At 41.7% G+C, this 23,236-nt stretch overlaps 1 protein-coding gene, 1 long non-coding RNA gene and 1 pseudogene across 2 annotated transcripts; all 3 read right to left on the reverse strand.

Annotated features, from left to right (window-relative positions):
• Positions 1-981: 981 nt before the first annotated feature.
• LOC139023715 (uncharacterized) lies at positions 982-1,374 on the reverse strand. The gene is made up of 2 exons (XR_011474852.1): positions 1,163-1,374; positions 982-1,083 (listed from the first exon to the last, which is right to left on the reverse strand). It is a non-coding gene; the product is annotated as an uncharacterized lncRNA (long non-coding RNA).
• Positions 1,375-5,053: 3,679 nt separating this feature from the next.
• Positions 5,054-9,755, reverse strand: LOC111958688 (free fatty acid receptor 2-like; annotated as a pseudogene).
• Positions 9,756-12,553: 2,798 nt separating this feature from the next.
• On the reverse strand, positions 12,554-17,922 carry LOC111959037 (free fatty acid receptor 2). The gene is made up of 2 exons (XM_023980451.2): positions 17,833-17,922; positions 12,554-13,948 (listed from the first exon to the last, which is right to left on the reverse strand). The coding sequence occupies exon 2, from the start codon at positions 13,945-13,947 to the stop codon at positions 12,937-12,939; it is 1,011 nt and encodes a 336-aa protein (XP_023836219.1). The 5' UTR covers position 13,948; positions 17,833-17,922; the 3' UTR covers positions 12,554-12,936.
• Between the last annotated feature and the right edge of the window lie 5,314 nt (positions 17,923-23,236).

The following is a 23,236-nucleotide window of genomic DNA, read 5'->3' on the forward strand; positions in this document are numbered from 1 at the left end:
TCTCTGATCCACCTCTACGCAGACGACACTATTCTGTAAACTTCTGGCCCTTCTTTTGACACTGTGTTAACAACCCTCCAGGCGAGCTTCAATGCCATACAACTCTCCTTCCGTGGCCTCCAACTGCTCTTAAATACAAGTAAACCAAATGCATCTCTTCAACCGATCGCTGCCTGCTCCTGCCGCCTGTCCAACATCACTACTTGGACGGCTCTGACTTAGAATATGTGGACACCTACAAATACCTAGGTGCCTGGTTAGACTGTAAACTCTCCTTCCAGACTCACATCAAACATCTCCAATCCAAAGTCAAATCTAGAATTGGCTTCCTATTCGCAACAAAAGCATCCTTTACTCATGCTGCCAAACATACCCTTGTAAAACTGACCATCCTACCAATCCTCGACTTCGGTGATGTCATTTCAAAATAGCCTCCAAAACCCTACTCAATAAATTGGATGCAGTCTATCACAGTGCCATCCGTTTTGTCACAAAGCCCCATAACTACCCACCACTGCGACCTGTACACTCTCGTTGGCTGGCCCTCGCTTCATACTCGGCGCCAAACCCACTGGTTCAGGTCATCTACAAGACCCTGCTAGGTAAAGTCCCCTTATCTCAGCTCGCTGGTCACCATAGCAGCACCTACCTGTACACGCGCTCCAGCAGGTATATCTCTCTAGTCACCCCCAAAACCAATTCTTCCTTTGGACGCCTCTCCTTCCAGTTCTCTGCTGCCAATGACTGGAACGAACTACAAAAATCTCTGAAACTGGAAACACCTATCTCCCTCACTAGCTTTAAGCACCAGCTGTCAGAGCAGCTCATAGATTACTGCACCTGTACATAACCCATCTACAATTTAGCCCCAAACAACTACCTCTTTACCTACTGTATTTATTTATTAATTTATTTTGCTCCTTTGCACCCATTATTTCTGTCTCTACTTTGCACTTCTTCCACTGCAAACCAACCATTCCATTGTTTTTTTTAGTTTTTATTTTACTTGCTGTGTTGTACTCACTTCGCCTCCATGGCCTTTTATATTTTTATTTATTTATACATATATTTGTTTGCCTTCACCTCCCTTATCTCACCTCTTGCTCACATTGTAAATAGACTTTTTTTTTTTTCACTGTATTATTGATTTGTTTGCCTTCACCTCCCTTATCTCACCTCACTTGCTCACATTGTATATAGACTTTTTTTTTTTTCACTGTATTATTGACTATATGTTTGTTTTACTCCATGTGTAACTATGTGTTGTTGTATGTGTCGAACTGCTTTGCTTTATCTTGGCCAGGTCGCAATTGTAAATGAGAACGTGTTCTCAATTTGCCTACCTGGTTAAATAAAGGTTAAATAAATAAATAAAAAAATATGGCCATTGCTTGGCATGATAATGACCATAGGATTAAGCATTAAAGGCTAAGAACTAGCTCTGATAAGAAATGAACACATCTGCCTTTATTCTTGGAATGTCTTTTTGTAACTCATCAGAGGTTCTCATAATTTTTTCTGTCTTTGTTGGTATTGTTGTTGTTGTTGTCATTGTTGTAATTATCTCTCATTTGTATCCTTTGAGAATTTGTTTGAAGCCAAACAGTTAGCAGGGAGGCAATTCAATTTAAACCAGTGGGCTATGCATCACCATAAAGAAGCCTAACCAAGCTCAAATCTATAAAAATTCTAGCCACATGGAAATTTCCTTTCAGTTCATCTTTTTGCCTGAGTGGTTTCGTGACAGATCCAGATATAATCACCCCGGCACAATGCATTGTGGATTCTATTGATCTTTGCAGGGAATTGAAACTCACCACAGAACAAGGCAAAGAGGGATCGTGAAATGATTATGTGCAAACCCCTCATGCGAAAGAGAAGGTTCCTCGCAGCGTTTCTCCAGTGGGGTGCACGTTACAAAGTCCTGCACCATTTACAGAACCATGAGTGTGTCATTTTGCCACAACTGTATTACCAACATGGCCTGAATTGAATATGTCGAAATAGTGAAATATGACATACAGTATAACTACTATGGTTAAATGTCAACAATCTTACATATTTCTAACGAGCGGCAGGTAGCCTAGTGGTTAAGAGCATTGGGCCAGTAACCGAAAGGTTGCCGGTTTGAATCCCTGAGCCAACAAAAAAATCTGCCGTTGTGCCCGTGAGCAAAGCACTTAATCCTAATTTCTCCTGTAAATCGCTCTGGATAAGAGTGTCTGCTAAATGACTAAAATGTAAATGTCATGAGATGTGCCCCAACTCCTCCTCCAGGTCCCCTCGGACCCCCAGACGGACCAGTGGGCTCTCCTCTGCGTCACCGGTGGGTTCCACCCACACCACCTCACCCTAACCTGGACACACCAGAGTGGGGAAGATAGCCCCTACCACTTTGTTGGCAGCAACTGCACCCTTCACCCTGCCTACCCTCACATCAACCAATCGCACAGCCTGATTCCAAAGATCTCAACTCCTCATTGGGGTGAGCTTTAGTTAACACTACTGTATATTTCACTAGACTAGTTCTCATATGGCTCAAATATCTAGTCTCAGCCAACAGCTTGCATGGCATACCTGAGTGAAATCCTTATCATATTGTATACATCTGTGCTTCCACTACACACAGATTCCGTCAATCATGGGCCTTCAACGACTGTAAATTGAATTCACCCTCAGGTCTGTCATCATTGTGTGAGGTGCATGACTGTATAACTTAACCCTAGGTTAAGTTTGCATTGCCTTTTTGTCTACGCTCACAGACGCAGCCCCCGATGAGGTGATTGGATGCTCGAATATCCTTAAGAACCGTGTCCTCTGTGGAGTGACTGTGGTGTTGCACTCACAAGATCACACAAGGATCATGGGAAATGGCGTCATGTAAAAAATTGTGTGGTCCATGTCTTGAGCATCAGTCAGGGTTGTTTTAGATATCGTCTTTTTCTCCACAGCACTGACAAGTGTGGGGAAAAAATACCTCTTGTGTCCTATGTACGGTAAGTACACGCACACACACACACAAGCATGCATACACACATTCTGTGTTACAGCTCTATCTGTTTAGCTATCCAACATTGTGAGAAAAGGTCCAAGAGCATCTGATTTTCTGTAATTAATAGGCTACCCACAACAGCCTCTATACAGATCTTTACTGCATGATACATTTCCTGATCAAATGGCACACTTTTTATGTCAGAGAGTATGCTGGGTTTTTACTGAGGGACTTTTTTGGGGGGGCCAGTAGTTTTGTCTATACTGTAAACACATGCCTCAGCACTGTTTTAAAAACTAGTACTACAGTCTCTCACTTGTCCTCCTTGATGTATATTCTACCCAGCTCACACATTCTGTAGCATCCCCGAATCATGATACAACACTGATGCTATGTGAAACTTTAGGTCTATGTTGCGTGTTGAACGGAAGCCATTTTCCAGTCGTGTCAAGTGCTGCTGGATGCTTTTATTAGTCATATTGTACTCTAGTGTCAAAATGAATGTCTCATGGATGGTGTGGCTGTCAAATAGATATATGCAATAATCAACTCAACCTCTGTTGGAGCGTAATCCCTGAATAACCGGATTAAATAAAGTAAAGGCACTTCCTGGTGTGAAAGTATTGAATCTATGGGTTTATGTTGGTGGTGTGGGCTTTCCTTGCATGTGTTACAGGTACTGTACAGCAGCTGGCTGTATAGTATACATGCACCACCCACAATACCTTATCAGTGACTATAGTCTCTGTGTAAATATTTGAGAGGCTCAAATATTATCATGAGTTACACTGTGTTGGGAAGTGTGTCTGAAGGGATGGTTGTCATATTATACATGTTATGACTCCAAAACAGTAGCAAGAACCAGGGTTCCACAGCAACCTGATTATGTTCAAGTATGCCATTGCCAAACGTTTTGCTTGTAATTGTGTAACCAATTCAATGCTGTTCAACTATTATAGTATTTTTGTTCCTGTAATTCACGAAATGAACATGCTTTTATTTCAACATAAATATCTTTATTTGGTCCCAGAATCAAACAATGAAGGTCCCAGATGTTAGACGTGTATACAAAATGGGACAGTGAGTCCACATTCATTTCACAAAGCCAATAATAGTAATCTATGGACACAATGAATCACAAGTACACACAAAATCCCTCATTTACGCATGTGTGCTCATGCATGCACAAAAACACACGCACACACGCACACACACACACACACACACACACACACACACACACACACACACACACACACACACACACACACACACAACACACACACACACACACACACACACACACACACACACACACACACACACACACACACACAACACATCTGCTCAGTGCTCAAATTCGATTGAATAGCTAGCACACACAGTGCATACTGTATCATCGTTCCTTTGCGATACCATATGCGATACTACTGTGACACTTGTTTGAGACGCTTATCTCTCAGTGCTGAGAGATGTTGTTCTGATGTGTCTCTCAGATGTTAGAGCTGTTGTTCTCTACAGTTGACATCCCCATAACTGCTCCTAGTTGTGTAAATGGGCTTCAACCTTGTGAAATAGAGTTTTCAACAATGTTGAAATAAACACTTTACCTGCTAATCAATGACAATTTTCTGTGCTGTTTTCCAATCTTGTCAGGCAACCCTATACAACAAATGTACTCTCAAACTTATTTAATGCGCTGTCACAGTAGGTGTGTACTTATAATACATCATTTGCAATGACTGCACTTGATTCCAGCTAACTGCAGCAAGGCAGTAACTCCCTATTGTGAGCCCTTGTTTGGTGTCTCTCAGGAGGAAGGCAGGCTCCGTATCTCCCATATCCTGTCTCTAATCTAAGTAGGAAGTTTGCCCGCAATGATCAAACAGAGACGCATATACAGTAAATGACAGTCTCTCCCGTCTCACATGTAAAAAAAACATAAACATCAGAGCACTCATATCCTGCCTCTAGCATGGGGAGCACAACATCTCATTTCAGTTAATACAGGCCCTATTCAATTAGCTTCAGATAGCGTTCAGTTCTGCTTGTTTTGGTCCCTTATCTATCTGAGGCTCGCTCATTCCCTTCCAAGGGGACCAGTGGATGTGACACTTGCCAGCTTGATTCTGGCCCCCGAGACATTCTCCCTATGGTCCCTCTGACGGCCGAGGAGGAGAAGTAGAAGATGAAGGGGTCCAGGCAGGCGTTGAAGGTGCTGCAGAGCAAGGCCATGTCCCTCCAGTCGGGGTTCCTCCTGGTTATAAGCCCACAATGTGGGAGACGTTGTAGGGGCGCAGAGAGCAGAAGGCAAACACCAGCAGTGTCCCCAGAGCCAGGCCGATAGCACGGAGGCGTCTGCGACGCCCAATGTGAGGCAGGCCGGAGAGGATCCGGATGAAGTTGATGTAGCAGAAGCTGCAGATGAGGAAAGGTACACAGAATAGAACCAGGCAGAGCTCCAGACGCACAGGCAGGAGGATCGCCAGTTGCTTCTCGCTGAAGTCCTCATAGCACACATTCCTGGAAGACACAACGTTGTCGCCGTCACTAATGGGCGCGTTGGAGACGTTGGAGAATTCGTAGATGTTGGACGAGTTGGTTGTGGAACTGAGGGAGTCTTGCGGTGGGTTGTAGTAGGGCATGACGACGACGATGCTCAGGTGGAGGACGGAGAAGACCCAGATAAATACACTGGCCACCACGGCATACAGGGGCCGACGCTTCAGCGAGTGTTGGATGGGGAAAGCCACGCCCAGGTAGCGCTCCACACTGACTGCTGTCAGGAATAAGGTGCTGACGTAGATGGTCATGTAGAAGAAGAAGCCAGATAAAGGACAGAGGATGTAGGGTAGACTCCAGGTCATATCGTCCGTGACTTCCTGCATCTTGAAGGGCAGGAAGAGGAGGAAGAGGAGGTCTGAAATGGTCAGGTTGAGGAGCAGGATGTCGATGGGTGTGGGTTTTTGCCTTACCTTCTTGCTGAAGGTGTAGAAGGCCACAGCGTTGGCCGGGAGGCCCATCAAAAAGGTGACAAGGTAGACGGACAGACACAGCGCAGTGTGGCACTCCTGCATGGTGGCCTCGGCGGTGGGTACAGTCACTGGAAGGCACAGGGAGCAAGATCTGTCACATCATCTCAGTGCAGTCTGGGGGAGATGAAAACGTTGCAGTGCAATGGGCTTGATCTGTCAGACAGTCTGAGGCTTCAGAGGTGAAGGCTGCTTATTGGGTCAACAGCCTGGAACAAACCCAGTTAGACAGCGTGGTTTTCCTGTCCCTGGCAATAAAACCAACTCATCGTCTCTTCATGGGCTCCAAGACTCTGATGGCAAGAGAGGATAGAAAGAGATTACCACACAATACGGTTTATGCCGTCTGTTACTCACCACTCACCCCTTTTAAGTATGCCAAGTGGAGGGTGTAATTGAAACAACATCCGTGTGCTCAATAATCACAATACAATACTAGCAGATGAAATAGAGTTCAGATGAATGTGAATTTCATGCAAAATAACTACAATAAAACCAAACGCTCGGAGAGGCAATATGGTCAGTGTCTGTTGGGAACTGGCTGTATACCTTTAGATTTGATGAGCATCTGGGTTTTGTTTAATGTGATGACTCAGGATGTGTGTGTCTGGCACATGGTTCTGTATACAAACAGTCTCAACACAACATTATTGCTTCCTGTGTCGTCGTTATAATATTGTCTTATCATTGGATGGACTCCTGTACTTCTTATACACACAAACACAGAACAGCTTGTAAATATATTGGCGCTTACGTCCACAAAGGGGTAACGCGTGGTCTTAGCTGCTACCATTCCTTATCCTTGTTAGTACAACAGTGTTTTCATTTCCTGTTCTTAAACATGTCCAATAGGTCAACAATGGATTAAACAATCTCTGACATCATCAAAGGGAAGTCATAAACACAACACTCACAATTAAGGAAGAGCTATAACTCATTCTACCACAACCAAGTAGCCCTTACCATAGTCTTGTTCACCAGCCTTGTGCCGTGAGGCTGTCTTACCCTCCATGTACTTCCAGCATCAAGTAAAGGACAGTATAATAAGGCATGAGCGTAGGAGACAATTAAACCAACATGACCTCCTTGTATTGACCAATGACTGGCTAATAAACTGTACGCATGGGAAATTCCTCACTCACACTTTTACTGGCAGATATGATGACAGTGGAGGATTGCCAGCAAGTCAAACAACTCACTGACCTCTTTACCAACTCTTCACATTGTTTTTTCTACCATAGATAGCTACAGTATTCCGTTCCCCTGTGACCGGGACTGACCGCTAGAACACCAACAGTCTCTTGCCCTGACTCTCTGCACCTTTCCACACATGCTTTCTTACTCACACATGCTTACTTACTCACACATGCTTACTTACTCACACATGCTTACACACTCACACATGCTTACACACTCACACATGCTTACACATAAGCTCAAACTCACACACATACAGTAGCATTCAAGGGTTTTTCTATATTTTTACTATTTAATACATTGTAGATGAATAGTGAAGACATCAAAACTATGAAATAATACATATGGAATCATGTAGTAAGCAAAAAAGTGTTAAACAAATCAAAATATATTTAATATTTGAGATTCTTCAAAGTAGCCACCCTTTGCCTTAATGACAGCTTGGCACACTCTTGGCATTCTCTCAACCAGCTTCATAAGGTAGTCACCTGAAATGCTTTTCCAGCAGTCTTGAAGGAGTTCCCACATATGCTGAGCACTTGTTGGCTGCTTTTCCTTCACTCTGCAGTCCAACTCATCCCAAACCATCTCAATTGGGTTGAGGTAGGGTGATTGTGGAAGTGAGGTCATCTGATGCAGCACTCCATCACTCTCCTTCATTGGTCAAATAGCTCTTACACAGCCTGGAGGTGTGCTAAGGGTCATTGTCCTGTTGAAAAACAAATGATTGTCCCACTAAACTCAAATCAGATGGGATGGCTTATCGGTGCAGAATGCTGTGGTAGCCATGCTGGTTAAGTGTGCCTTGAATTCTAAATAAATCACTGACAGTGTCACCAGCAAAGCATCCCCACACACCATGCTCCATCCGGTGGGAACCACACATGCGGAGATCATCCATTCACCTACTCTGCGTCTCACAAAGACATGGCAATTGAAACAATAAATCTCAAATTTGGACTCATCAGACCAAAGGCAGATTTCCACCGGTCTAATGTCCATTGCTCGTGTTTTTTGGCCCAAGCAAGTCTCTTCTTCTTATTGGTGTCCTTTAGTAGTGGTTTCTTTGCAGAAATTAGACCATGAAGGCCTGATTCACACAGTCTCCTCTGAAAAGTTGATGTTGAGATGTGTCTGTTATTTGAACTCTGTGAAGCTTTAATTTGGGTTGCAATTTCTGAGGCTGGTAACTGTAATGAACTTATCCTCTGCAGCAGAGATAACTCTGGGTCTTCCTTTACTGTGGCGCTCCTCATGAGAGCCAGTTTCATCATAGTGCTTGATGGTTTTTGCGACTGCAGTTGAAGAAACTTTCAAAGTTCTTGACATTTTTCGCGTTGACTGACCTTTATATCTTAATGTAATGATGGACTGTTATTTCCCTTTGCTTATTTGAGCTGTTCTTGCCATAATATGGACTTGTTCTTTTACCAAATAGTGCTGTCTTCTGTATACCAACACTACCTTGTCACAACACAACTGATTGGCTCCAACGCATTAGGAAGGAAAGAAATACATCAAATACACTTTTAATAAGGCACACCTGTTAGTTTTGATGTCTTCACTATTATTCTACAATGTAGAAAATATAAAAAATAAAGTTAAACCCTTGAATGAGTAAGTGTGTCCAAACTTTTGAATGGTACTGTACATAGTTGTGGGAGGTAGGGGTGCTGAGAGTGCCCCCTGAAAATCTGAATAAAAAATGTAAAGATATATATATATTTTTTTTTAATCTCAGCACCTTTACCGCCAAACTACTTTCCACGGCTACACGCACACACGCACGCACGCACGCACATATACACACACACACACACACACACAGACTGCTGCTACTGGAATACTATTTATTATTACCGCACAATGTCTATTTATTATTGACATTACGTATCTATTGCACAATTTCCCAGTCTTGTAAATATCCGACTTCAATTTGTTTGAGTGCCTTCTGTATTATATTTTTGCAAAATTTCTAATTTTTTTATTTTTTATTTTTATTTGTACAACTATTTGTATTCACTTACTTATTTTTTCAATGATGTTGCATTGTCGAGAGGTGAACCTGCAAGTAAGCATTTCATTCACTGTGTACTCCATGTAGGCTTACAATATATCATGTGTATATGACGAAAAAACTAACTTGACTTGAATTTATTGTAGATACTTTTTGAAGTAGCCAAAATAAAATTGAAATAGAAAAGCTTACATTATTCCACCGTGGATATTCTGCCAGGTCTGACAATTGAGTCTGGATCTTCTTTACTTTATTCCTCCCTCTGTAGCTCCGACCTCCTATCGACTACAGCCAGCCACGCTGTTCACAGCATAATCTAAACATCCAGCGCAGTTAACGGCAAATTATTATTAGATAGACACCGCTGATATCGATCACCAGCGCTCTCCAAACATGGTTTCCGTAGTAACACTGTCCTGCGATAGAAGCTGGATGGTCTTAGGGCTTTGAGGAACCAGCCTGTCTGCTCTATTGGTTAATAGATGTAGACTGTTATCTGGCCTCTTGATTAAGAGAGAAAGAGAGGAGGAGGGAGAAAACACTGCATGAGGAAGAAAAGTGATTCACGTCTATTATAAGCAGCCCATTACAGCTCCTCCCTCGCTACCATACCAGTTTGACTAACTTAACATTGACTTTGGTGGTGAGAGTTCATTCTTTCATTCTGTAGGCTAACTGCTGTGGAAAATCCCGCCACAGAATACCCATACTCATACTGGCCAATGTGGTGAAAATATTTATTTAGTTGTTTTACTTGTGTATCATAATTGTCAGTTTGATTGGTGGTGGGACATTTCAAATTCAGGCTGTAACATCAAAATGTGGAATAAGTCAAGGTGTGTGAATACTTTCTGAAGGCTTTGTGTCTTTACTTTAGATGTTCAGAGGCAATCATTAGGTAGGGAAAAGCAAGTGGTAAAATAACAAATATATTCATTTTGATACACAGTGAACTCGAAAAGTATTGGGACAGTGACATTTTTATTTGTTTAGGGGGGGGGGGTGGATTTGAAATGATATAATGACTATGAGGTTAAAGTGGAGACTGTCATCTTTAGTTTTAGGGTATTTTCATTCATATCGGGTGAACCGTTTAAAAATTCCAGCACTTTATGTACATTGTCCCCCCATTCTAGGGGACCAAAAGTATTGGGACTAATTCACTTATACAGTATCTGTAGTCAAAAGTTTAGTATTTGGTCCCATATTCCTAGCACGCAATGATAACATCAAGATTGTGACTCTACAAACTTGTCGGATGCATTTGCTGTTGGTTTTGGTTGTGTTTCAAATTATTTTGTGCCCAATAGAAATTAATGGTAAATTATGTATTGTGTCATTTTGGATGAACTTTTATTGTAAATGAGAATGGAATATGTTTCTCAACACTTCTACATTAATGTGGATGCTATCATGATTACGGATAGTCCTGAATGAATCATGAATAAGGATGAGTGAGAAAGTTACAGACACACTTTTGGAGCCCACTGTAAATACGCCTGAAACTCAACTTCCTGTTTTACATTATTTTGATGACTGACTGGAAGAACCCTTCAAAGTATTACGAAATCACAAAACCATAAAAAACCAAAAGCTACAGCCGACACAGAGTGTATTATGCAAGTTTGTGTATCCCGTTTTGTGAAACATTTTCATGGGGGGGGGGGGCATGGCATCACTTCAAATATTTACAGAAGTATGATGCAAAAAGAGATTTTAATGTCATCAGTAAAATAAAGTCATACAATAAAGGGGAACAGAAATAATATTAAACCTTCAAATGCTTATAAATACACATGTAAATGCATACTACACATACATTCATGTCAGTGGAGGCTCCTCAGATGAGGAAGGGGAGGACCATCCTCCTCAGTAAATTTCAAAAAATTAAAATAGTGGAACATTTAAAAAGTTTGCATTTTTAGATAAAACTTTACTAAATATACTCATGTCACCAAATAATTCATTAAAACACACAATGAAGTTCTACAGTAGCCTCAGCAGCACTCTGTAGTGCACCATGGTGTAGCTGGAGGACAGCTAGCTTCCTTCCTCCTCTGTGTACATTGACGTCAATGCAAAACCTAGGAGGCTCTTGGTTCCTACCCTGTCCATGGACTTACACAGTAATTAGGACAACTTCCGGAGGACGTACTCCAACCTATCAGAGCTCTTGCAGCATGAACTGACATGTTATCCACCCAATCAAAGATCAGATAATGAATCTAGTCCTGAAAGCATAAAATACAGCTAGCTAGCACTGCAGTGCATAACATGTGGTGAATAGTTGACTCAAAAAGAGGGAGAATAGTTGAACAGTTTTGAAAATATGTATTTATTCAAATATTAAAGAGAAGCAAGAGAGAGAGAACTAGCTAGCTATATTTGTTAATATTTTTTAAACTTCACTTTCACTTAGCTAGCTGGATACAGCTAGCTAGATTAGCCTACAAAAACACCTGGCTCAAACAGAGAGTGATGCTATGTTAGCTAGCTGGCTATGGCTATCCAGCACTGGAACTCTTCCAAGTCTAGGTAAGCTTTTGGTTTTATTAATTTATTACCACCAGGACCCGCGGTGGAACTGTTAAACTGCTTTCTGACTGTACACTGTACTGCATGATTGTACCGGGTTTACTAACTCGTTAGTTCTAGTACTATAGATATATTGACTGTGAGGTGACAATGATGTAGGCTGAAAGTAGCGGTTAGTAGTCATGATATGAAGGTTTGGCTTGGAAAGTGTTTTTTTCCTGGTCACAGACAGGTGTTATGCACTGAAGTCCACAAGCAAAGGTAAAAGGTGAGAGGAGGAAAGCGCATAGACAGTTGCAAGAAGGAATTATATAAACAACGAGCAAAGTGATCATGCTGTCTTCATATGGCTGCTTTGAAAGTTAACTGTTTTTGTGTGATCAGAGGTGTATTCATTCCGCCGATTCTGTTGAAAAATGTTTCTTAAACAGAAGCAAATGGAACAAAAAGGGGATAAACATACCTGAATTTGTCCAATAGAAACTCTCATTTGCAACTGTTGGACTAATGATTACACCCTTGGTCAGCTAGATGCAGGCAAGAGTGTGCAAGGCAGTAATGAATGTGTCACTGTCTGTCACCTTGATTACTCAAAATTCTCTCAACCCTTTGCACCTACGTTGTACATTTTCATTCATAGGCTAGTTTGTTGCAAACTCATGATGGGTATAGGTCAAATCTGAGTATCGTACAGTAGCCCAAACCTATCGATGTGACATTGAACTGGGTGAATTGAAAATGAATGACAGTAATCCAATATGCTGTAATAGAAATAAGGCCATGCTCATAAAAAAAAGAATCATCCTCCCTCATCCTAATTGGCACCGACCGGCACTGATTAATGTATAGGCTACTTATAAAGACAGATAGCATAGTCCTCAGTCTTTTCCATAAGAACCTAAGTGCAATAAATACATTGAACAGGCTAGCATTTAGCATGTGTACCATGTGGCTTGACTACACACTATAACAGGGGTGCCAAACGCATTCCATGGAGGAGCTAGTGTCTGCGGGTTTTAGTTTTTTCTTTTTAATTAAGACCTAGACAACCAGGTGAGGGGAGTTATTTACTAATTAGTGACCTTAATTCATCAATCAAGTACAAGGGAGGAGCTAAAACCCGCAGACATTCAGTCCTCTGTGGTATGAGTTTGACATGTACACTATAAGGAGCTGTCATTGGTGCTTGCTGTGCTGTCCTTCTGAGTTCTGGAGCAGAACAACAGGGGGCAGTAGAGAGCCTTACTGCAGCAGCACAACCGCTGCACCCTCTCCACCAGGTTCTTCATGAAGAGGTGGAAGGTAGACCTGAGGGCCGATGAGGAGAAGTAGAAGATGATGGGGTCCAGGCTGGCGTTGACGGTACTGGACAAGAGTGCGCCCACCCGCCATTTGGGACTCTCCCAGTTGACAAAGCCCACTACGTGTGACAAGTTGTAGGGCGCGAAGCAGACGATAAACACCAGCAGGGTCCCCAGAGACATGCCGATGGCCCGCTGACGTTTCTTGGGGTTGATGCTGGGCAGCTGAGAGAGGATCCGGATGAAGTTGATGTAACAGAAGCAGCAGATGAAGAAAGGTACACAGAATAGAACCAGGAAGAGCTCCAGACGGACAGGTACCAGGACTTGCAGCTGCTCCGGGGTGAAATCCTTATAACACCTGTCCAGGTTCAAAGGGTCTGTCCGGGTGGTGTTGGAATAGTCAAAATATTGAATGATGTAGACGATACTAATGTGCGCCATGGAGATTGCCCAGAAGAAGACGCTAGCCACCGTGGCGTACAAAGGCCGTCTTTTTAGTTTGTACTTGATGGGAAAGGCCACTCCCAGGTAGCGTTCGACACTGATTGCGGTCAGAAAGAAGGTGCTGTTGTAGATGGTGGTGTAGAAGACGAAGCTGGTCAATGGACACAGAAAGTGGGGCATGATCCATTTCATGTGGTCCGCCACCTCTTTGATCTTGAAGGGCAAGAAGAACAGGAAGATGAGGTCCGAGATGGTCAGGTTGAGGAGCAGGATGTCGATGGGCATGGCTTTCTGCCTCACCTTCTTGCTGAAGGTGTAAAAGGCCACAACATTGGCTGGGAAGCCAATCAGCAAGGTGATGATGTAGACCGCGAGCACCAGGCTCCTGTGGCCGAAACTTTCCATGACTTCCTTCTCAGACAGCATTCTGCAAAAGAAAAAGATATAGACAATAAGCAAATGCAGGTACTCAATCTGGGGTCATTTCAGGATATGCAGAGTTAGTCAGTGAAGGTGTGAAGCAATAAAATAAAAATTGAGTCAGTGTCACTAGTTTGTATGCAAAATTTCACACGAAGGCTGAATTCAGTCACAAGGATAGCTACAGTGGATGTGATGCAATTTGTTAACAAAGCCATGTCATTCTGTCTAACAAGAGTTTCTTTGAGTCTATGGCATGTCTATGGTTGGACTCTCTACAGTAGACAAACAGAGCAAACGTCAATGTCATAATGGTCCTCAAGCAGGGGACTTGTTAGCAAACCCTGCCCCCTTTCCAAACTAGGAAGACCATGCCGATGTAGGCACAGCGGCGTGCTTTGGAGTGAAGCTATTAATTGTGGCAAACGAGGTACCCATCACAACAATAAAGGGAGCGGTCTGTTTGTGCTTCCCAGCCTGGAGTTTCCCAGATGCCTTTCGGCTAATCCCAGTGTTAATACCCAGCACACGCATGGACCCCTAAGCTTCCTTCTATTCATGGTGGAGCAAACTAACAACATAATACTCCCATCATGACACAAGTGGCTGGTAAGCCACGAGGACGGTATTTGGAGAGTGATTTTAATTCCTACAGAGTAAGGTTTATTTGGTTCCCTATAAGCCCTTATAGTCACATATTTTGGGGCTAGCAGTGTTATGAAGGATGACCTCTGCATTGTCAAATGTGTAATTACCATCAGCCACAGATGTCTTGAACAGTTATTGCCCCATTAACCTGGAACTCATTGTAAAAAATAAACTTGAAACTTGACTATTTCATTACATTTGAGGATTTTAATCTCTGGTCGAATTACTGTTGGCTTGTATTCCTTTGACATAAAACATTTATAAAAAATAGAAGTAAAGATAAATATTGCAAGGGGCTATAGCTTTCTGTGTCATTTACTAGCCACTGGATTATATATTTGCATACATTTAAAGGAATCAGTGGATGTTGCCCTCCTTGTGAAGCTTGATTTATCTCACTGATAAATATGAGTAAAATAATCTGATGATCATTTGATATTACAGAGGAAGGCTAGCGCTTGGGGGTTGACGTTTATTCAGTGAAGGAAATGTCTGTGTCTTGCAAACAGCAGCACCACTTCTTCTGACTGTCTAATTTTATTTAATTTTTTTTATTTTATTTCACCTTTATTTAACCAGGTAGGCAAATTGAGAACACGTTCTCATTTACAATTGCGACCTGGCCAAGATAAAGCAAAGCAGTTCGACACATACAACAACACATAGTTACACATGGAGTAAAACAAACATACAGTCAATAATACAGTGAAAAATAAGTCTATATACAATGTGAGCAAGTGAGGTGAGATAAAGGAGGTGAAGGCAAACAAAATATATAAAATATATATATAAATAAATAAAAATATAAAAAAGGCCATGGTGGCGAAGTAAATACAATATAGCAAGTTAAAAAAAAACACTGGAATGGTTGGTTTGCAGTGGAAGAAAGTGTAAAGTAGAGATAGAAATAATGGGGTGCAAAGGAGCAAAATAAATAAATAAATACAGTAGGTAAAGAGGTAGTTGTTTGGGCTAAATTATAGATGGGCTATGTACAGGTGCAGTAATCTATGAGCTGCTCTGACAGCTGGTGCTTAAAGCTAGTGAGGGAGATAAGTGTTTCCAGTTTCAGAGATTTTTGTAGTTCGTTCCAGTCATTGGCAGCAGAGAACTGGAAGGAGAGGCGGCCAAAGGAAGAATTGGTTTTGGGTAGAATTGGTTTTTAATAGTGACAGGCAGCTGGACAACAGAACACCACTTCAGGTGTCATTTATAAAGCCTGAATTCTGCATTAGATTTGAACAGACGACCATCACGTGAACGCTGGAAAGAGGTCTCAGACACTAATTCTGTTTGTACTATTTCTGTTATGGTAATTAATGCGACCGTTATGGTTTTGCAATGTGGAGTGCAGCATTTTAAGGTGTATGTTCATGTGTCCCCAGGTGTTGATATTATTAAATTAGTTGGATTTGGGAACACATTTTAAATATTGATAGCATCTAATTAAAATCGAATTGTAGATATTGTCAAGTTCATCTAGGCTACATTTTCTTTAGTGTGTCAGGTGTAGGCTACATCTACATTTGCACAAATATCAACCTAATCAGCTCATTGCTCTTTACACTTCATACATTTCCATTGGTCAGTATTTTTTAAATGCAACCTTTATTTAACTAGGCAAGTCAGTTAAGAACAAAATCTTATTTACAATGACGGCCTATCCCGGACGACGCTGGGCCAATTGTGAGCCGCCCTATGGGACTCCCAATCACGGCCGGCTGTGATACAGCCTGGATTCAAACCAGGGACTGTAGTGATGCCTCTTGCACTGAGATGCAGTGCCATAGACCACTGCACCACTCGGGTGCCCAATGACTTGTGAGAACTGGATCCTATTTCTCTATTCCTTGGGCGATACTGATTAACACGAGCATGAACATGATCATCTACTTCTCATTTTCTTTCCCAACACTGACTCAACACTTACTATTTTTGCAATCAATTTGTGCTAAAACGCACCCTTGGAGGAAGGGTATAATTATTCAAAACTGGGTCGTGTGAAGCCTAAGTTCTCCAGAAGGGTATATGGTATCTAAATTACAATAAACAAGAGAAGAAACATGGCTTCAGATGTTCGAAACACATCTCAGTTATCTAGGGAATGGTGCCAAGACATACACCTGCAGGAAGGAGGTAGCCGGCTTTTATCAGTTTATCTGGTGTTGCTTGGGAGTCGTCAAGGTGTTGTAAAACCCTCAACTGATAAAACGGCTGTCTAGCGGATGCGTTTTGGTCTGCGGAGGCACAGTAGTTCGTTATGAGAACCTACCACGCACTGGACATGTGGCTGTTCATGTAAGGGTAAATGTTTGAGGTTCCATGAGGTTTCTCATTACCTTGACAGCTTATTTCTTTAGTAAGATAAGATAAGAAAAGTAACATGACGCGCAGTGTAGTATACAGAGCGAGATTTGGTCTAGTGTGCTAGTGCAGTGGTCACCAACCCTGGTTTTGGGGAACTACTGTGTCCACAATCTTTTTACCTGCCAGCAAAGCCCTAACACCGTATTTAACAGATCAACTACTCACCAAGACCTTGATTAGTTGAGTAAGGTGTGTTAGTGCAGGGTTGGTACAGAGAGTTTCACCTGGTCAATGATGATAAACAATGCTCACCTAAAACAACCCATCACTTTAAATGCAGCCCATTATTACAGAGGTGCTATAACAACATTTTACCGAGAGTGATTGGTGAGACAGAGATGCCCATTTGGATAGCAGCCATTGGACTGGAACATCACACCCTCATTCCCAAAGGACAAAAAAAGTTTGCAGTAACCATGACAATTTAGACAGAGTGTAGTACAGACACAGGACATACCTATACCATCTCATTACTGAAATGGATATGTAAAAATGTTGATTACTCAGCAAATTTGTATATTTTATATATTCCTAAAGCAAAAAATTCAACTTTTAACTTCCACTTAAATAGGTCATAAAAAGTACCATCTTCTCAACAGAAATCAGTACTGTATGAGTGCACTATGCTTGGAACACATGCCGTGACAGCTGTTTCTACCCAAATATGTTCAAATATTTATATTCCAGTTACATGGTAAGTATTTCATATTTACCTTAGATTTAACAGATTTCAAAAGGCTTACAGGTATTTTGTGTTTTAGTATGTCTTCCTTGTGAAATATATAAAAGCGTAGTCTGTCTACTTTGCCAACATTTACATAAAAGCTCCTGATAATAGCACAAGAAGCATGACATCAAGAGTTCCACTGTACATACCTTAGTCAGCAAACACACGCACAAACGTCTCCTGGTCAAATGGTGAGTAAATGCTTGGCTTCATATAAACTGTGCTTTTAATGGTAATGTCTCAATGTAACGTACTTGATGTCACGTACCACGGCACGTACTAAACAGGAAAGAAGTTGCACATGTTCCTTTTTTGGGGGGTGTGGGGGACTCACAAACTATCAAAAAAAAACGTTCTACTGCAACTCTGTTGATATGCAACAGCTTACTCAGATTACAGTTCGGTTTAGGGTTAGAGTTAGGTTTAGGGTTAGGTTTAGAGTTAGGTTTAGGGTTAGGTTTAGGGTTAGAGTTAGGTTTAGGGTTAGAGTTCGGTTTAGAGTTAGGTTTAGGGTTAGAGTTAGGTTAAGGGTTAGAGTTAAGATGTGAGGCCTGGAAGCTGAGGCTAGGGTTACGGATTATGTGTTAGGTGTGTAGTCACAGTAAGGTTGAAAATTGGGGTTAGTATGAGGGTTATGGATGAATACCATTTCTTGTTAAATACACTAATAACTTCAAAAATACAAACCTCTCACCCAACCTTTTACATGGATCATATGGCATGTGGAGAATGTTAATTAAATATTGGAAATATCAAACTCTCTGATTTACTGTCCCCTCTAATTCATCTTAACATAGCCTATCTGACTATAGGAAAATGGGCAATGTTTTCATACAAGAACTCACACAAACCCTGTGAAATCCCAGTTCATGCCATTGAGTTTATTCAGTCTTTACAGACATTTTTGGACTTTTCAGCATAAAAATTCAAACCTCCCTGTACAACAAAATGGCTAAAACCTTGTGCTATTTGAGTACAATGCCAACTGAACATGTGTAGTAGTTGAGTCTAATTTGAGAAATTCTGCATTTTAGAATAAAAAGGACATTTCTATTTGTTGCTTGAGCAAGGAGTGTATGTGTACTGTAGAGTGCAGACTCAAACTGTATGACGAAATGAAGGAATGAATAGTTAGTGGACACTGTAAGTTACAATGTATCATCCCTAGTAACTACACGGTTACTATAAACAAAACACAAAAACTGTTTAGGAGAAACTTGATGTTAGTTCCCATTTATAGAGCAAAGCAACCACACAAGTATCTATAAATGGCATGATTGGTTGTGCTTCAGATGTGAGTTGGTCAAAGTCTCTTCAAGGAAACTGTTTCAACACTTTCCAGTCTGTCTTTCACATAACACACACATACACACACGAACATGCTCGTACACATGTACATATACATGGATGCACTCTCGTACACACGCACACACTTCTCTGTTCAAAAGCCGGTTTCATATTGCACAAATCAAGATAGAGCCCAGAGAAGAGGGATTCATAGTAGTGAGGAACTATTTGTTTACATCCAACAATACTAAGTATGAGTCCCAAATAGCACCCTAATTCACTGCAGTACATACAGTGGGGCAAAAAAGTATTTAGTCAGCCACCAATTGTGCAAGTTCTCCCACTTAAAAAGATGAGAGGCCTGTAATTTTCATCATAGGTACACTTCAACTATGACAGACAAAATGAGAAAGAAAAATCCAGAAAATCACATTGTAGGATTTTTTATGAATTTATTTGCAAATTATGGTGGAAAATAAGTAGTTGGTCAATAACAAAAGTTTCTCAATACTTTTTATATACCCTTTGTTGGCAATGACAGAGGTCAAACGTTTTCTGTAAGTCTTCACAAGGTTTTCACACACTGTTGCTGGTATTTTGGCCCATTCCTCCATGCAGATCTCCTCTAGAGCAGTGATGTTTTGGGGCTGTTGCTGGGCAACACGGACTTTCAACTCCCTCCAAAGATTTTCTATGGGGTTGAGATCTGGAGACTGGCTAGGCCACTCCAGGACCTTGAAATGCTTCTTACGAAGCCACTCCTTCGTTGCCCGGGCGGTGTGTTTGGGATCATTGTCATGCTGAAAGACCCAGCCACGTTTCATCTTCAATGCCCTTGCTGATGGAAGGAGGTTTTCACTCAAAATCTCACGATACATGCCCCATTCATTCTTCTTTACACGGATCAGTCGTCCTGGTCCCTTTGCAGAAAAACAGCCCCAAAGCATGATGTTTCCACCCCCATGCTTCACAGTAGGTATGGTGTTCTTTGGATGCAACTCAGCATTCTTTGTCCTCCAAACACGACGAGTTGAGTTTTTACCAAAAAAGTTATATTTTGGTTTCATCTGACCATATGACATTCTCCCAATCTTCTTCTGGATCATCCAAATGCTCTCTAGCAAACTTCAGACGGGCCTGACATGGCTTAAGCAGGGGGACAACGTCTGGCACTGCAGGATTTGAGTCCCTGGCGGCGTAGTGTGTTACTGATGGTAGGCTTTGTTACTTTGGTCCCAGCTCTCTGCAGGTCATTCACTAGGTCCCCCGTGTGTGTTCTGGGATTTTTGCTCACCGTTCTGTTGATCATTTTGACCCCACGGGGTGAGACTGCGTGGAGCCCAGATCGAGGGAGATTATCATGTGGTTTTGTATGTCTTCCATTTCTAATTATTGCTCCCACAGTTGATTTCTTCAAACCAAGCTGCTTACCTATTGCAGATTCAGTCTTCCCGCGCCTGGGCAGGTCTACAATTTTGTTCTGGTGTCCTTTGACAGCTCTTTGGTCTTGGCCATATTGAGTGTGGAGTGTGACTGTTTGAGGTTGTGGACAGGTGTCTTTTATACTGATAACAAGTTCAAACAGGTGCCATTAATACAGGTAACAAGTGGAGGACAGAGGAGCCTCTTAAAGAAGAAGTTACAGGTCTGTGAGAGCCAGAAATCTTGCTTGTTTGTAGGTGACCAAATACTTATTTTCCAACATAATTTGCAAATAAATTCATAAAAAATCCTACAATGTGATTTTCTGGATTTCTTTTCTCATTTTGTCTGTCATAGTTGAAGTGTACCTATGATGAAAATTACAGGCGTCTCCCATCTTTTTAAGTGGGAGAACTTGCACAATTGGTGGCTGACTAAATACTGTTTTGCCCCACTGTATACAGTGCAATGAAAAAGTATTTAGGTCCTTTCTGATTTCCTCTATTTTCGCATATTTCTTATATTTTACTTCAATCAAAACCTAATATTAGATTAAGGGAACTTGAGTGAACAAATAATTAACAAAGTTATGCAACACCCAATTCCCCTGTGTGAAAAAGTACCCTTACACTCAATAACTGGTTGTGCCGCTTTTTCAGCATGAACTGCTTGTTTCAAGTCCTGCCACAACATCTGAATTGGGATTAGGTCTGGACTTTGTCTAAGCCATTGTTGCTTCTATAGCCATTTTCATGTAGACTTGATTGTGTGTGTTTCGGATCGTTGTCTTGCTGCATGTCCCAGCTGCGCTTAGCTTCAGCTCACAGACGGATAGCCCGACATTCTCCTGTAGAATTCTCTGATACAGAGCAGAATTCATGGTTCCTTCTATTAAGACAAATCGTCCAGGTCCTGAGGCAGCAAAGCATCCCAAAACCATCACACTGCCACCACCATGCTTGACCGTCGGTATGAGGGACCCATGTCGTCCAAAATGTTTTTGAACTCATCTGTCCATAGAACATTCTTCCAAGAGTCTTGATGATCATCCAGGTGATTTTTTTTGATGAAAACTTGAGTCAACTTTTTGGATGAGAAGGATCCCATTATTCCTGGCGAAAACCAAACACTGCATTTCACAGTAAGAACCTTATACTAACGGTCAAGAATGGTGGTGGTAGTGTGATGGTTCAGGGATGTTTTGCTGCCTCAGGACCTGGACGACTTGCCTTCATATATCGAAGGAGCCCTTTATCTAATATTAGGTTTTGGTTGAAAATCTGATAACATTCAGTATCAAAATATACAAAAATGTTGAAAATCAGAAATGGGGTAAATACTTTTTCACAGCTCTGTAGTGCACTACTTTTGACCAGAGGGTTATGGTCCATGATTAAAAGTAGTGCACTACATAGGGAAAATGGTGCCATTTGGGATACAGCCTATGGTTTTGTGTGTGCCACCCATCCAGGCTCCAATCCAACACTAATTGTATAGTGAAAAGCCAGGTTTAATATACGTGTCGTCCGTTTGACATAATGACACAGCATTTCACAGCAGTGACAGAAGTCCTCTATCTAGCAGGGCATTTAGAGCGCCCTGGTGGTACTGATGAAGGTAAGATGGGGGGGCAATCAGGGGAGCGCACACCGCGTCAGATGAAAAGCTGCCATCTTGGAGGGTGTTTAATCAGGGACTGTCACGACGAGTGCGCCTTCACTGACATTTGTGCTTACAGTGTGTGTGTGTGTGTGTGTCAGGTGTGCTGATAGATGGAGCCATGTGATAATTAGAATGCTTTATTCTTAGTCTCTCCCCATAATTACCTGTAAACCTCAGCGTCGTCCGTGTGCGGCGTGGGCAAGTCGAGCGCTGTTTATCAAAACGGTACGATCTGATTGGCTGGCGTCTCGTGCTTGGCAATGCACCGTGGTTGACTGTCTACAGCGGCCGATTCATGCATTGATTGCCACGTTGTGTTGTCTCGCCAGACCTGGGTATACAATGTGACTCTTGTGTCTGTCACTGTGACCCTCCTGCTGTCAGTGTGTATGTGCTTGCATGCCCTGAGTCATTGTCCGATCTTCCAATGAGTTCCTGCAAGACCTTGGAGTTGTAGCAATTATCCATCAGGCTTTTGGCTGAATGAGATCAGGTTTTGCGAAAAGATTTCAGCTGTTGCCCTCAAGAGACCTCAGGTTAATGTGGTATCCTTAGCAGCAACAATTCTAAGATATATTCTAAGATATTTAGTATGAGTTCTAAGATATATTACGTCTCAATTCTTGACATTGACAATTATGAAAATGACATTCTGTTTAGAGGCCCTTAAAGAAATCGAGGAGCATTTACCGTCATCTCTAAGACAACATGGTTGAACAATGGTTGAATTCCCAAGGCCTTACTGTGGTAGAGCCATAGAAATACACATTTTATTTATATGTGTACTGTAGAGTACTTCTGAGCCAATAGGATGTCACAGTAGCAGTACAATGGATGGGGGAGATCACACATTAGCTCTACTGCTTAAGATGTGTCTTTTCTTATGGCCTCATAACAGCTGATAGGCCTCTGCCCAACCACTCCCTGGTAATAAATAAACACACGATGGTAATACATAAATAGAATACATATAAATCTATTTCCTTTAAAGGGGCCACCTGCAGTTGCTTCGTCCATTTATGGACTTGTGAATTAACGATACTGTATGTACCCATTGATGGTTGAAGAATATAACTTGTAAATGCCTCATGAGCTTAGTTCTGTTGTACCATCAGAAGCCAAAATATAAACTTGTTTTACTCCAATGTTTGTGAACAAAGTAAATGTAAACAAACACTATAT

This window comes from Salvelinus sp. IW2-2015, linkage group LG35 (genome assembly GCF_002910315.2).
Source record: "Salvelinus sp. IW2-2015 linkage group LG35, ASM291031v2, whole genome shotgun sequence".
NCBI lineage: Eukaryota > Metazoa > Chordata > Actinopteri > Salmoniformes > Salmonidae > Salvelinus > Salvelinus sp. IW2-2015.